The sequence below is a fragment of the Etheostoma cragini genome, unplaced genomic scaffold (genome assembly GCF_013103735.1).
Source record: "Etheostoma cragini isolate CJK2018 unplaced genomic scaffold, CSU_Ecrag_1.0 ScbMSFa_1523, whole genome shotgun sequence".
Classification (NCBI taxonomy): domain Eukaryota; kingdom Metazoa; phylum Chordata; class Actinopteri; order Perciformes; family Percidae; genus Etheostoma; species Etheostoma cragini.
In genome coordinates this window covers 532431-545398 of record NW_023265587.1, presented here as the reverse complement: position 1 = coordinate 545398, position 12968 = coordinate 532431, and the positions used below count along the sequence as shown (strand labels likewise).

Genomic DNA, 12968 nt, shown 5'->3' with positions numbered 1-12968 from the left:
GTACCTCTGGACGGGGTCCTGGCCTTGCCAGACACCTTGGGCTGAGAGAGGGAGATGACTTTCGCCCTTTGACCCAGAGCTGAGGCCAAACAACAGAGACGGCTCGTTAACCGACAACGCCACACAACGGAGGTGTCACTCTCTCACTCGCTCTCTCACTCACTCGCTCTCTCACTCGCTCTCTCACAGCAGGGTACCCCCAGGATTCTTTAAGGTACATTTAAGATCTTTTAAGACCACCTAGGATGAAGATTAATGCCAACTTCACCGCCATTAAAGGGAAAAATCAGCCCCAGAAAATCTGTATTTAAGTATCTTTACCTGAATTTATAATAATAATATAATAGAATAACTTATAATAAAGCATTTTTGTTAAGCGTGTTTGTACTCTAATAACATCAAATGAATAAAATTTCGCATTTAGAGCTCTTGTGCTTTGAAACAAGAAATACAAAATCAAGGAAATATGAATATTTATTTGTGACACTTGAAACGACGAGAAGAAAAAAAAAGCAAGACCTTTGTAAACCAAATTAAATACTCTTAAAGGAGAACTCCTTACATTTCAATGCGTATCTCTGTTATTAGCAAATTTGGAGTTCTGTCAGTAGCAAGAAAAATGAAACCAATCGGTGGTGCCTACACCGAGTTATCCTCCTGCTAACGTTAGCCCCCAACAGGCTTCAATGGGGCAAGTTAGAAACCTGTTTTTAGCTCCCAAACATGCTCAAAATGTCATTAAAAGTCCCTTTCTGTCCCATCTACTGCAGTCAAAGGAATCACTGCACACGGGGAGGCACTGATAATGACATTTTGAACATGTTTAGGAGCTGAAAACAGGTTTATAACTTGCCCTGTTGAAGCCTGTTGGGTGCTAACGCTAACAGGAGTATAACTCGGTGTAGGCTGCACCGATTGGTCAGTTTTTCTCTCCACCGACAGACCTCCACGTTTAAAAAAAAAACAGCAGAGCTACGTGTTAAAATTGACCGGAATTCTCCTTTAAGGTCCAATTTTTTGGAGTATTAAATGTAAGGCTTTTAAGACTTTAAGGACCCCGAGGGAACCCTGACACACACACACACACACACACACACACACACACACACACACACACAGGCAGACAGATCTCCATAAGATGCATTAACTCATACATCATCCTCCAGGTCCAGTCCCAGAACCAAATGTAAGACTTGAACCACAATGCAAACACTCGGTTTTGAGACGGGGACTGCGACCGACTGACAGTGAGACTACAGGAGCCCCCGTGGGGGGTGCATGGGGACGGGGACGGGTCTCACCTCCTCTGCTGAAGGTCCCGGGAACGTCCTCCTTGGTGCCCATCACCTGCTTCAACAGAGCACCGATCATGGGCTGCCTCAGCTTGTCTGAGGAGTCTGTGGACAGGGGGCGGCGTCAGCTGGGGGAGCCCACAGTCCCAGTCCTATCCCCCTGTGTGTGTGTGTCAGTCTGTGTGTGTGTGTGTGTGTGTGTGTGTGTGTGTGTGTGTCCACCCACCGGAGGTGCTCATGTGTGTGGAGGTGAAGCCGCTGAGTGTGTTCCTGCCGCTGCTCTCGCTGTACGAAGGCATGGAGCTGATGATGGCCTGCAGGTACTTCTCCTGCTCCAGACTGGTGGAGTCCGCCTGGGAGGGCCCTGCACACAACACACAACACACAACACAAGACACACAACACACAACACAAGACACACAACACAGACAGGTCACTTTTTTTTTATTGTTGGCATACGAGCTGCAAAGGATTGCAGTATCTCCTGTAATTAACTACATTTCATTCATTTACAGTATCAATTTATAACAAGAGTTCTCTGGAGACCCTTTCCCGATAGACCAGGTCTAGACCGCACTCCAGAATTTACAAGGACCCAACAGGTCTAGTAGTCTCCTCCAGAGCAAGCAACAGTGCCACAGTGGAGAGGAAAAACTTCCTTTTAGGCAGAAACCTCGGACAGACGCCCAGACCAAGACCCAGACCCAGACCCAGGCCCAGACCCAGGCTCTTGGTAGGCGGTGTCTGACGGGCCAGTTGGGGTTAGAATGAAGAGCGGCAATAACAACAAGTAGAAAAAGCAGTAGTGGACATATGTATAGAGCAGGGCATTGACCTGGTACTGTATAATCCAGTCTTTTACCTGAAGCAGGGGCATTAGGGGACTTGAAGAAGCCCACCACCCCCTTCGCATGGAGCCCTGCAGACCGCAGCAGGACGGCCTTGGTCCGGGAGTTCCTCCAACACACCACGGGGAAGCGGTTCTGCCGGTAGCAGCGGGAGATTCTCTGTATAGTCAGGTCTGGGATGCTCTGAGGCACAATCAGCAGGCCGGGGTAGCTGTGAGACACACACACACACACACACACACACACACACACACACACACACACACACACACACACATTGTGATGAGATTGGGTCTACAGATGACCCCCATCCTCCAACCCCTCATAGTGTCTCCCAGTGCTCTCCCACCTCCTGCAGACGGTGTACATGCGGTTGAGGGTGGAGATCCTGAACGGCTCGTTTTTAGACCGCGTCAGGCTGTTGCTGAGCGTGCCCAGACCCAGGCGCTGGTAGTCGCGGCAACAGGCGCGCTCCACCACGTTGCTCATGGTCTGTCTGTCGGATGAGCGCATGGTGGAGGACAGGGTGAGGGAGCTCTGGTCCACTTCCTCTGAAACTGCCAAGGCACACAGGACAACTCGCGGCATTAACAACAGTAGGTAAACACGCCGCAAAGGACCGGCGGAAAAGAGCATGCGACAGCGATTACCCGAAATTTCATCCTCGTCCAGCTCTGACTGGAAGCTGCTCCGGTTTTCCCAGGTGGGGGGTGTGTACTTCTTCTTGGTCACGTACTGCCGGCCGATGGTCCTCTTGGCGGTCTTCACCAGGTTTTTGGAAAGGGTCCTGACAAAGACACAGAGGGAGAAAGAGACGGAGGAGTTGGACATCACTGTTCTGGTTGAAGAGAATGTCTCATTCAAAGTCACTTGGCATCCACTTCCTGTTGGGTCTTATAGCACACACACACACACACACACACACACACGCACACACACACACACACACACGCACACACACATTCAGATTTGAAAGCAGTGTCCAACCCCAGCTGCCAATATGCTGAGTGTCTGTATGGAGGATGGCAACAACAGGGCCCGTAAAACGGCGGCCATGTTTTCTTCTAAGTCATTCTTCAAAGGCTTCTCCCGCGCTCCTTTCCTTCTCCAGGAAAGAAGGTGTGAGTGTGGTCAGGGGGTTGGAAAAGAGGACCGAGAAGACAAATAAAGAGGACACGGACAGACTAGAATGTATGAGAAACCAGGGCATTACTAACTGGCATATTTTACCAGTAATTTGCTAGTTTATGGTGCCAATTTACAGTAGAACCTGCTTCCATGTTGTTGCTTTAAGAGCTCCAACCGGTTCTCCTGCAGCAGTTAACCCTCATGTTGTCCTCATGTTGTCCTCATGTTGCAATACGCCCAGAATGCACCTGAACGCACCTCCCCGTCAGACCAGCACGGATGGCCGCAGGTGCCTTTGCTGTTAAAACAACATGGGCGCTGGCAAAGACACTTGCGACAGGACCCGGAGTCCCTATCCTCAGACAGAAGAGGTTTTGAGCCACGCATGCTACACAATACATTTCCTTTGTTTTTCCTGAAATAAGTCATGTTAATATCCTTCACCTGTCCCCTTTGTTCTGGTAAAAGAAACCCTCTGACGCCGTCTTCTGACCATTTGTATGGAAAACATGACAAACTAAATCCTGCATGGGTGGTTCCTCACCTGAGAGACTGGTTCTTGTCCTTGGTCTTGTGCTCCACCACCATCTTTCCACACTGACCCACGGTGAAGGCGAAGGTGCCCTGGACGTGCTGGGGGTAGCGCAGCTTGTGCAAGTGCTTCCTGAAAACCTCCGCCAGGTCCGACGCGACCTCCTCGTCGAACGCAATCTTCATCAGCTACACGCGGACAGGGGGACAGGGAAACAGTGAAATCAGTGCGGTGAGCACAGAAAAGAACTGCATATTAGCTATAGGGGTTGAAAACGCTAAGCTAGGTTCATGGTAGCCATTAAAAGATGTCACCACGGCACGAGGGCTCCGCAAGGTACGTGGTCGGGCACCTCTGACCTTGTATAACTTCATTTTAAAATGGCCTGCTGGCAGCCTGGCCTGTTAAAAACATCTGTGTGGTTCTTTAAGTACAGATCACAGTCTTGGGTGAGTGTAGAAGAACACGAGGGGTCGCTTCTTCAAAGCCAAAATCAACGGGTTTATGGAGAGATTGTTCCGATTTGGAGATAAACGACAGCCATGTTAATGACTAGAGTAGAAAAATGCAATGTTGGGCTGGTACGTCGGTGCTCATACACAGCGTACGCATGACCGCAGATTCAGGGTACCTGGAAGGTGCAGGAGCGTAGCTGTAGCCCCTCCTGGACAAACTGGTCCATCGGTATCGTGACTGAGATCCTCTTCTCCTTAGTCAGGGAGGCGATGGGGAAGGAGCGAGTCACCACCTGCTCCCCCACTGCAGGAGGAAGACAGAGACAGAGAAAGACCAGGGTTCAGAGGATCCACAGACCCGTGTGTGTTAGTGTGTGTGTGACCAGCCTTGATAATGTCCCAATCACTGTGGCTTTACATCAATCACACTTCAGCATCAGTTCCTCGTAAAGCTCTGGTAGACACTTTATTTTTGCCATCGTTGGGCAGAAATTCATCAATAACATTTGTAGCAATTTGTAGTTCAGGTTTTACAAAGAAAACGTGACTTCTGCACCTCCTCTTGGTTCTGTTTTTCAGGCTTTAGTCAAACTATTCCATGATTGGAGACTGGCTAATCCCTGGTCATTTCAGACAGAGACAGAGAGAGAAAGAGGGAGAGAGAGAGAGAGAGCGAGCGAGTGTTCCTATTGGCTGTTTTGCACATGCATAGCCCATGCGACAGAGGGGGGACAGCTGCATGAAGAGATCTCATGTCTGTGTGTGTGTGTGTGTGTGTGTGTGTGTGTGTGTGTGTGTGTGTGCACGTGCAGCCTCTCTCACCCAGTGGGTCGTTGGGCGTGCCCTTGAAGATGAGCCGGTAGTTGGTGAGGAAGATGGCGCCCTCGGCCGGGAGCAGAGGCGGACCTCCCATCAGCCCCGTGGCCTCCTCGCGCCCGTCGGGGATCAGGTGGACCCGCATGCCGTCCATCACCAGCTCCTCGCCGGGCAACAGCGTCGGCCTCAGCAGCTTGGGCTGCACACACACAGGAAGAGGTACATATTTACAATACATTAACATATTACCAATTAGTAGAGCTTGAATCGTGATTTCAATCGGGTTCTTTGCACCCCCCTAGTTAGCGGCCCATCTATGGGAAACCCTGTCCACTTAAAGGACCCTGTTTACATGTTTATTTAAGGAACAAACCCCTCCTCTAAGGCTGTGGTTCCCGGACCCCCCTGAGGGTGTTGAGATGAATCCGAGGGGTCACGAGAAGTAGAAGTAGTAAAAAGTGTTAGAGCCTTTAGAAGTATTGAAATAAAACCCTCTAAACTTCACACAACACCTGCAGCCTGGGACGGTGGATCACAGGTAGACCCAGCTTTGAACTTTATGGGTCTCGAGCGAAAACTGCACCATGTTCCACTGGGAACCCCGTTATTATTTGGGCTCAGCAACTGAATAATCCGACTCCCAGACGATCCCGTTATTCATTCATAAAAAGGCAACGAGCGGCACTAACTAGACGTGGCACCTACGACTGTAACATAGCATAAAACAGCAGTAATGGTGCATCACTACATACAGTACGTATATGAATCTCATGACCAAACAATCACTCCACACACTCAAAATCTCATGCGAGTCACAAGCATGCTGAGGATAGTGGCCCCCCCAAAAAATATAAATAAGACAGAGGCTGACATTGAAATGCTTGTTCTGGATTGGTGGGATCTCGGCACAGATGTTTAAAACTATACAAGATAAATACACAGAAACAAATGTACGATAATATTGATTTGGGTGTGTTTATGCAATGGGACGTTGACGCCATATTTAAATAAATTAAAAACAATGTTGTGTTGTTTTGACCCGTCCCCGAGGATCCAAAGCTGGACTACGGGGCACTCTGGGCTGCTGAGGTTTTCGGGGTTACCAACGGAATGAAATATGAAGCTGGCTTTGTCCGCTGACCCCCTTTACATCACTTCCTGTCCCAGCAGTGAGGCCCCAGGGAGCTTCCTAAGGAACTCCACCAACACCAACACCACCCTTCACACTGAAGGCACTCGACTCTGCAGGGCCTCGGGGAGCCGGGGCAGCTCCACCTGGACCCCCGAGACCGAAACGGCACAACAAGAGACAGCAATCACCAGGGGCATGCGTTGCTAAGGCGTGCTGTGAGTCACACGGTTCTGTCTCCGGGGGACAGACGTACCTGCCGTGACACTGTGAGCCTGAGCTGTCGGGATTGGTGGAGAGGGGAGTGGGCGTGGCTTGCGGGGAATCTGCGCGGCCTTTGTCCAGTGGAACGTAAAAATAGGAATTGGTTACCTTTTGGATCGGGGGCAGTCTCTTGCTCTCCCGGTGGACTGCGTCCAACGTCTCGATGTGCATCTGAACAATATCTGCAAAGAGGCGGACAGGAAGTGACGCATTTTGTCATGAAGTCTGGTTTTGATGCTCTTAGATTAGATTAGATTAGATTAGATTTATTCATCCCACATTGGGCAAATTTCCTTATTACAGCAGCTGCATTTTCTTCAATAAACAAGTAAACACACAAGAAATCCAGGCAAACAGTAGACAATGATCATAAGGTAGACTGGAAGTTAGCAAAATGGCGTCTAATAAAGGTCTTTTAAATTATGTTGACCTGGGGCCATAAATATTGAAAAATAAGTACTTTTAGTACCGATAATAAGGATAAACAGAGAGTGGGTGGTGTAGAAGGGAGAGAAACTCCACCACTATCAGGTGGTGCAGGTGTTGTAGGGGGAGCTGAGTCCAGGTGGATCCGTACCTGGGATCATGGTGTGCAGGGCCTTCAGGTGCTCGTTGGTCACGCCGCTCTCGTTACACACCTTGTCCACGAAGCGGTTGATGAAGCGCACCACCGAGTTGGCCACGTCGGAGCTCTCGGCGTCCTCGAAGCCGCTCTCCGTGTCGTAGCTCTCCGCCATGCTGCCCGCGATGCTGCGCGGCAAAAAAAGAACCGCTTTAGGCAGGTTTAGGTTTCTAAATGGTCAACACTGCAGCAGGAAATACATGCGTATGTGAGCCTAGCATCACTGATGAAGGGTCGGCGTTTGAATGCATTCGGTGTGAAACCATCACACACTCCTGCCATGCTGTCGAAGTGGAGAAATGTAGAATACGTAGATGTTTTGACCTGGGAACAGTCTCCGTATTGGGCTCAAGTTAAAGTCAGAACGAGTTTTACTTTGACTTTTTTAATTTCTATCTGCCGTGAAGAATGAAAATCGGATGAAATGATATTGTCTTAACAGATTGCTGATAGCAGATCCTGAATAAATAACGTCAGTTTTTAGAGGAAGGAGATATCCTTCATCACTCACTCTTCACGAGGAGTTCACCCAATGATTGGTTGCCCAAATTCAGATTTTTTAAATAAAAGGTTCCTCTTTATGAATGATAAATTGTTTCATTTCTAGTGTTATGTATCTTTTTTGTACCTATTTTAAACCTATTCTGATATAACCTCCAAATACAATTATGCACCTGAAAATGAGCATAAAATGAGCCCTTTAAGAGATTAAAAAAAAAAAAAACACTTAACACACCATGCCACATTTCATAGGATTACCATCTTAAAAGATGCAAATACATTCAGCTGCAGTTGTTGAGACGCCAACGGGTGACTGTGACGGTGCTTTCAGGGACCGTGGTAGTGGAGTTTAGCCAGAAAAAGTGAGCGCCGTGCGGCGATCACAGTCTAGTCTAGTTTAGGGAAAAGATTGTGGTTAAAGCTCTCACCGAGGACTAAAAGAAAGTTGTTTTCGCCGCTGTGTGAACTCCGCTCTCCACCTCCGTGTTTTATATGTACACCACGTCATGCTACTTCATTTTGAGATCCTCTTCCGGAGGATATCGAGGCTCATATTGAAGTGTTTTGGCCGAGAGACACCATCCGTCCGTGGTATTAAAAGGGGGATTTAATTCTTGCACGTTTCGCGTTGTTGTGCATGATCAAAAAACACCCGCCCTCGGCTTATTTTTCCCCAAATCGCACCCTGGTTATATGTTAAAGTGGTCCTAACCATATTGTAAGAGCGCTTACTTTAAGTTTTGCCCCCGGACCCCCATGGCCGGTACCTGTTTGTGACGTAGCTGTTGCTGACGCTCTCCACGTCTCCGAGGCCGGAGCTCCTCAGCAGCCGGTTCTTGCTGGTGTCCAGCGGCAGCAGCAGGTAGCTCATCCGGTTGGCGTAGTGGATGGCCTGGCTGAACACCGTGCTCTCCTCCTTCTGCACGCGCTCCGTCTGCAGCTCCTTGCTGAGCGTCGGCCACAGGCGGCTCTGCTCCGACGCCAGCTCCAGGGCGCCGACCGCCCTCCGGCCGCCCGACCCGTCCGGCTGCTCCTGGGAACAGAACCACACGGAACCGGACTCGTTAGTCCACCAGCTGTGCTGGCAGATTTCTTTAACCCTTGTGTTGTCTTCCCATTTATCCAGGAACTTGTTCTTCCTGGTCGAAATTGAAAATGACCTTTTTTTTTTGTGTGCTTTTCCGATGTTTTTTGTTGCTTTTTCTGATTTATTTGTCACTTATTTTCCAGCATTTGGCGCTTTTTTAAAAACCTGAGCTGGTTTAATAACAGGTTTTACACTTATTCTTGGAATTCATGGCCAACAAACCTCACTTATATCAAATTATACGTACAATTTTAGATAAAAAGGTAGAATTTATGAAGTATTTTGACTACTAGTTGAGATCAGAGGATATTGAGTGGATCCCAGATGGGTAGATGTCCAAGTTTAGTCCGGATACTGGTTTGGAAACCATTAAAAAAGAAGAAGATTCAATAAAACACCGAGAAAATTCAATGAAAGTAATCAAAAACGTGTTTTTTCTGGGCAATTTGGTTGAAAGAAATCCACATTTCTGATATAAACACTTTGAAACGGGCTAATTTGACCCGAGGACCACGCAAGGGTTAAAAGAAATTCCCCAAAAAGTTCTGAACAACGTTCAAGACCATCAACTATAATTTCGTGCAGTTTGCAGTTGGGAAAGTCCGAGAATGTCTCACAGAGTTGTCGTGCTGCTCCCCCTCCTCCGTCTCTAGGTACAGAGCTCGGATGTGGCTCTGGACGTCGCTGTAGAACATGGCCTCCCAGAACTGCATCGTGGTCCAGACCATGTGCTCCTGCACGCAGCTGTAGGCGAACTGGGTGATGCCCGCGCCCATTTTCTGTCCCCCACGAACACAGGAAGAGACGTTAATGAGGCAGACGAGCCACTTGACAATCTCAAAACCCCCGTTCAAGTGTTAAAACCAAGGGGTCACACTGGATCTCTACTGTGGCTAAGGGCTGAATCTGGACTTTGGCGATGCGGGTCGGGGACTTACCCTGCAGAAGGCTGTGACCAGGGGAAGGAGGGCGGCTGCGATGCCATGTTCATCGATGTGCGAGCAGTCCTGGACGGAAACAGAGAAGCAACCCACGATGGGACGACTCAACCATAAAACACAACTTTATTCAGAAATACATCACCTGAGGCTAATTAGTGAGCTATTTATGGTATCTGCTTTCAATTTTTGTCCTTTAAACAGCACATATCTTCAAATCTCACACTCGTGGACCTTCTAAATGACTTTGGAGATCCTTTGAAACCTCTGATCAGAAAGCGGTGACGAGATAAATTACCCAAATAACACCAAGAAGTAGGCCTAGACATTATGAGGAAATGAGAAATCATATCTACAACAGGGCTGTCAAGCGATTTAACCATGCAATGAATGAATGTCTATAGCGACTCGCGATTGATCACGTCATTTTTGATCTCTTCTGTATGTGCAGTTTAAATGTTTTAATGCTTATGTGAGCAGATAAGTACGCCTGCTTCATGCAAACGTTCATCAAACATCCAAAACATGACAAATGCTGTCTGAGGAAACAACATTAATACTGTATGCTGTATGAAATATGGCCAACCGCTGACAGATGTGACTACATGACGGAGGGAGTGGAGTAGACAGGAATATGTGTTATTATCAGGTTCATTTTGACAGCCCTGCTATAAAATAGGAACATATGAAAGTACGATGGCAGTCGAACTTTGCTTCCACTTTCAGTTGCTTTCCCTTTTCATATATCTCAGCATACTATGCCCCTTCTTCAGTGGATATTTCACACTCTGTGTGTGTTCTACGTTGTTGTCTTTTACAAACTAGACCTCTAGAATGGGGGACTTGTAGTCCAGTTTACGGTGTTTAATGACGCTCTGTATTTTTACTGAATCCTCGTTTCCCAGTGCTGGCTACTGACAAGGATGGGGACCAAAAGCTAAAGCCATTGGAGGTAGGGATGAAAAGGAGGGTGTGTGGCTATGTTGCACGTGTTGTAAAAGAAGTAAAGAGCAGTTGTGTGTGTTGGGGTGGCATCATGCTGACATGGGCCTTCAGGTCGGTATTGAACAGTTGTGAGGTGGCGGTGAATGCACAGTGTTGGTTTCAGTGTGAAGAAGTAGAATAAACGCTCAAATCCAGACCGATGTTTAAACAGTGGCGCCGAGGACACACTGCAGGCTCCAGACACCGCAACCCTGCCTTTGCCTGTTGTAATATCAGACATTTCCGTGAATTTAGATACACTTTATGAACCAAGTAAGTATAAGGTCGTCGTCTACCAGGGGTCCCTGGGGACGCCGAGGCCGCCGCCTGGCGCACCGGGCTCCGGGGAGCCGGGGACGGGAGCAGGCGGGCGGGTGTCCCATCTGAGCAGAGCACCGGGACAAAGACACCGACACGTCACTGACAGCATGACAAATGCAGCCACACAACATTCACTTTAAGATGGATTGTGATTGGCTGTCGGGGGTTTTATATCTTTCATTAAGTCTCTTTGCCACTATGGACTGATCTCTACAGATGAACATTTAAAGGTCCCATGGCATGAAAATGTCCCTTTATGAGGGTTTTTAACATTAATATGAGCCCCCCCCAGCCTGCCTATGGCCCCCCATTGGCTAGAAATGGTGCTAGGTGTAAACCGAGCCCTGGGTGTCCTGCTCTGCCTTTGAGGAAATGAAAGCTCAGATGGGCCGATCTGGATTCTCGCCCCTTATGAGGTCATTTGAGGTATATCTGAGTGATATCCTAGTATTTAGCCGGCTCACCTGTAAGGTGCAGTTCATCATCCGGACAATGTAGTCAAACTGCTGGTCGTCCAGCACGGCCCGGTTCTGCAGGACGTGCTGGTTGAGCTCCTGGGTCAAACAAATGCGGGCGGCCCGACCCTTCAGCGCCCGCAGCACCGCCGGCATCAACTGGACAGAGGAGACAACAACAACAACAACAGCAGCTGAATCCCACTGACATAGGCTGAATTTACCGTGGTGATTTGATGGTGCTAAGCCGCTAGCTGCAGGCTAATTAATTACGAGTTACGAGCCAGCCGTCAGATGTGTGTGGAAGACTTTAGGGTGGTTTTCGTCACGTGACCGACTCCCCCTTACCTTCTTGGCCTCCAGCATCTTGTTCTCGAAGATGTACGTGATGCAGTTCCTGACCACCTCGAGCCTGCGGGCGCTGTTCGCCATCACGATGCCGTTCCTGTCCACGGTGTCTCCTGTGGAGACGTGGGAGGAAGTGATGAGACGCTCATTCGTCACTGGGGACGGACCTCGACCCCCATTAACCCTTGCGTCAAAATTGAAAATCAACAGTTTTGTTGATGCTTTTTAATCAATGTTTTCCACTTTTTTGTCTATTTTTCCAACACTTTTTTCAATGTTTGTCACTTTTTTTGATGTATAACACTACGTAACACTAACTTATTTACTTTAGTTGTACAGTTATTTTTGGAATGTATGGTCAATAAACCTCATTTATAGTAAATTATACCTAATGTTGGAGTTAGAAAAGCAGAAATTAGGAATTATTGAGACTAAAAACACTCTCTCCAAATGCTATAACATTAAATAAGACGCCCCAAAATTAACAAAAGTAGAGATGTGTGCTTGCCAAAGAGCGTTGGAATCAATCATGTTATTTGGGGTATTTTAAAGAACATTAAAAGAACATCTAACCAACAACGTTTTAGCCATCTGAGCTCTAAGTGCATTCTTCCATTTCTTTTTGAATTGTAAGTATATGTGCATGTAACCTGATGTGTACAACTCGTAAATCATGTGTTTCATATCACAGTGTTCAAAACAGACTCATCTTCCTGCATAGTGATGCCCAAATTTGGTTCCAGAGCAATGTGTAAAGAGTTAAGTAAGTGGCCCTTAAGCTGAGAAGTTGACGTTTGCTTTTCGAAATGTCTCAAATCTCTCGTGAAATCAGACCTAAACTCAATTAATTCGGTGCTCGAAATAAGTTTACAAAAGTCCTGGGTTCCACAAATGTAGCATAATATCTGGATAAAATGACATTTTGTAACACCAGTTGTTGAATAGGACTGTTGTCAAACATTGCCTGGACTTTACACCAATGACTTTGAAAGACATTGTCATCCGGGTCCAGCGTAAGTCCCCACCCCAGCTCACCCAGGGGGGGCCCAGATGGCACCATGCCCTTGAGCTCCGCCTTGACCAGGGGGGGTGCGGTCTTGAGCTTGGCGGCGGCGTGGTCGATGAAGAGCTGCACGGCGACGTCGTCCAGCGCGGGGAACGGCGCGGGGCTGTGTGCGGCGCTCTGGCTGTTCTCCGACGGCCGCTGGACTTTGTGCATGGCCACAGCGGGGTACGGGTTCTCCTAGG

The 12968-nt window shown here is 48.1% G+C and overlaps 1 protein-coding gene across 1 annotated transcript in view; it reads right to left on the bottom strand.

The window, feature by feature from the left end:
• sbf1 (SET binding factor 1) overlaps window positions 1-12968 on the bottom strand; it is a 68074-nt gene that overhangs the window by 13507 nt on the left and 41599 nt on the right. Inside the window, exons 15-32 of the mRNA XM_034865358.1 lie at window positions 12756-12963; window positions 11721-11833; window positions 11382-11531; window positions 10893-10979; window positions 9613-9681; window positions 9292-9453; window positions 8355-8620; window positions 7042-7214; window positions 6573-6646; window positions 5078-5270; window positions 4432-4559; window positions 3813-3988; window positions 2791-2927; window positions 2490-2697; window positions 2155-2351; window positions 1519-1656; window positions 1302-1397; window positions 5-79 (exon numbers count right to left, since the gene is read on the bottom strand). Of these exons, the coding sequence (XP_034721249.1) occupies window positions 5-79; window positions 1302-1397; window positions 1519-1656; window positions 2155-2351; window positions 2490-2697; window positions 2791-2927; window positions 3813-3988; window positions 4432-4559; window positions 5078-5270; window positions 6573-6646; window positions 7042-7214; window positions 8355-8620; window positions 9292-9453; window positions 9613-9681; window positions 10893-10979; window positions 11382-11531; window positions 11721-11833; window positions 12756-12963 (2650 nt within the window). The remainder of the gene's footprint in view (window positions 1-4; window positions 80-1301; window positions 1398-1518; window positions 1657-2154; window positions 2352-2489; window positions 2698-2790; window positions 2928-3812; window positions 3989-4431; window positions 4560-5077; window positions 5271-6572; window positions 6647-7041; window positions 7215-8354; window positions 8621-9291; window positions 9454-9612; window positions 9682-10892; window positions 10980-11381; window positions 11532-11720; window positions 11834-12755; window positions 12964-12968) is intronic.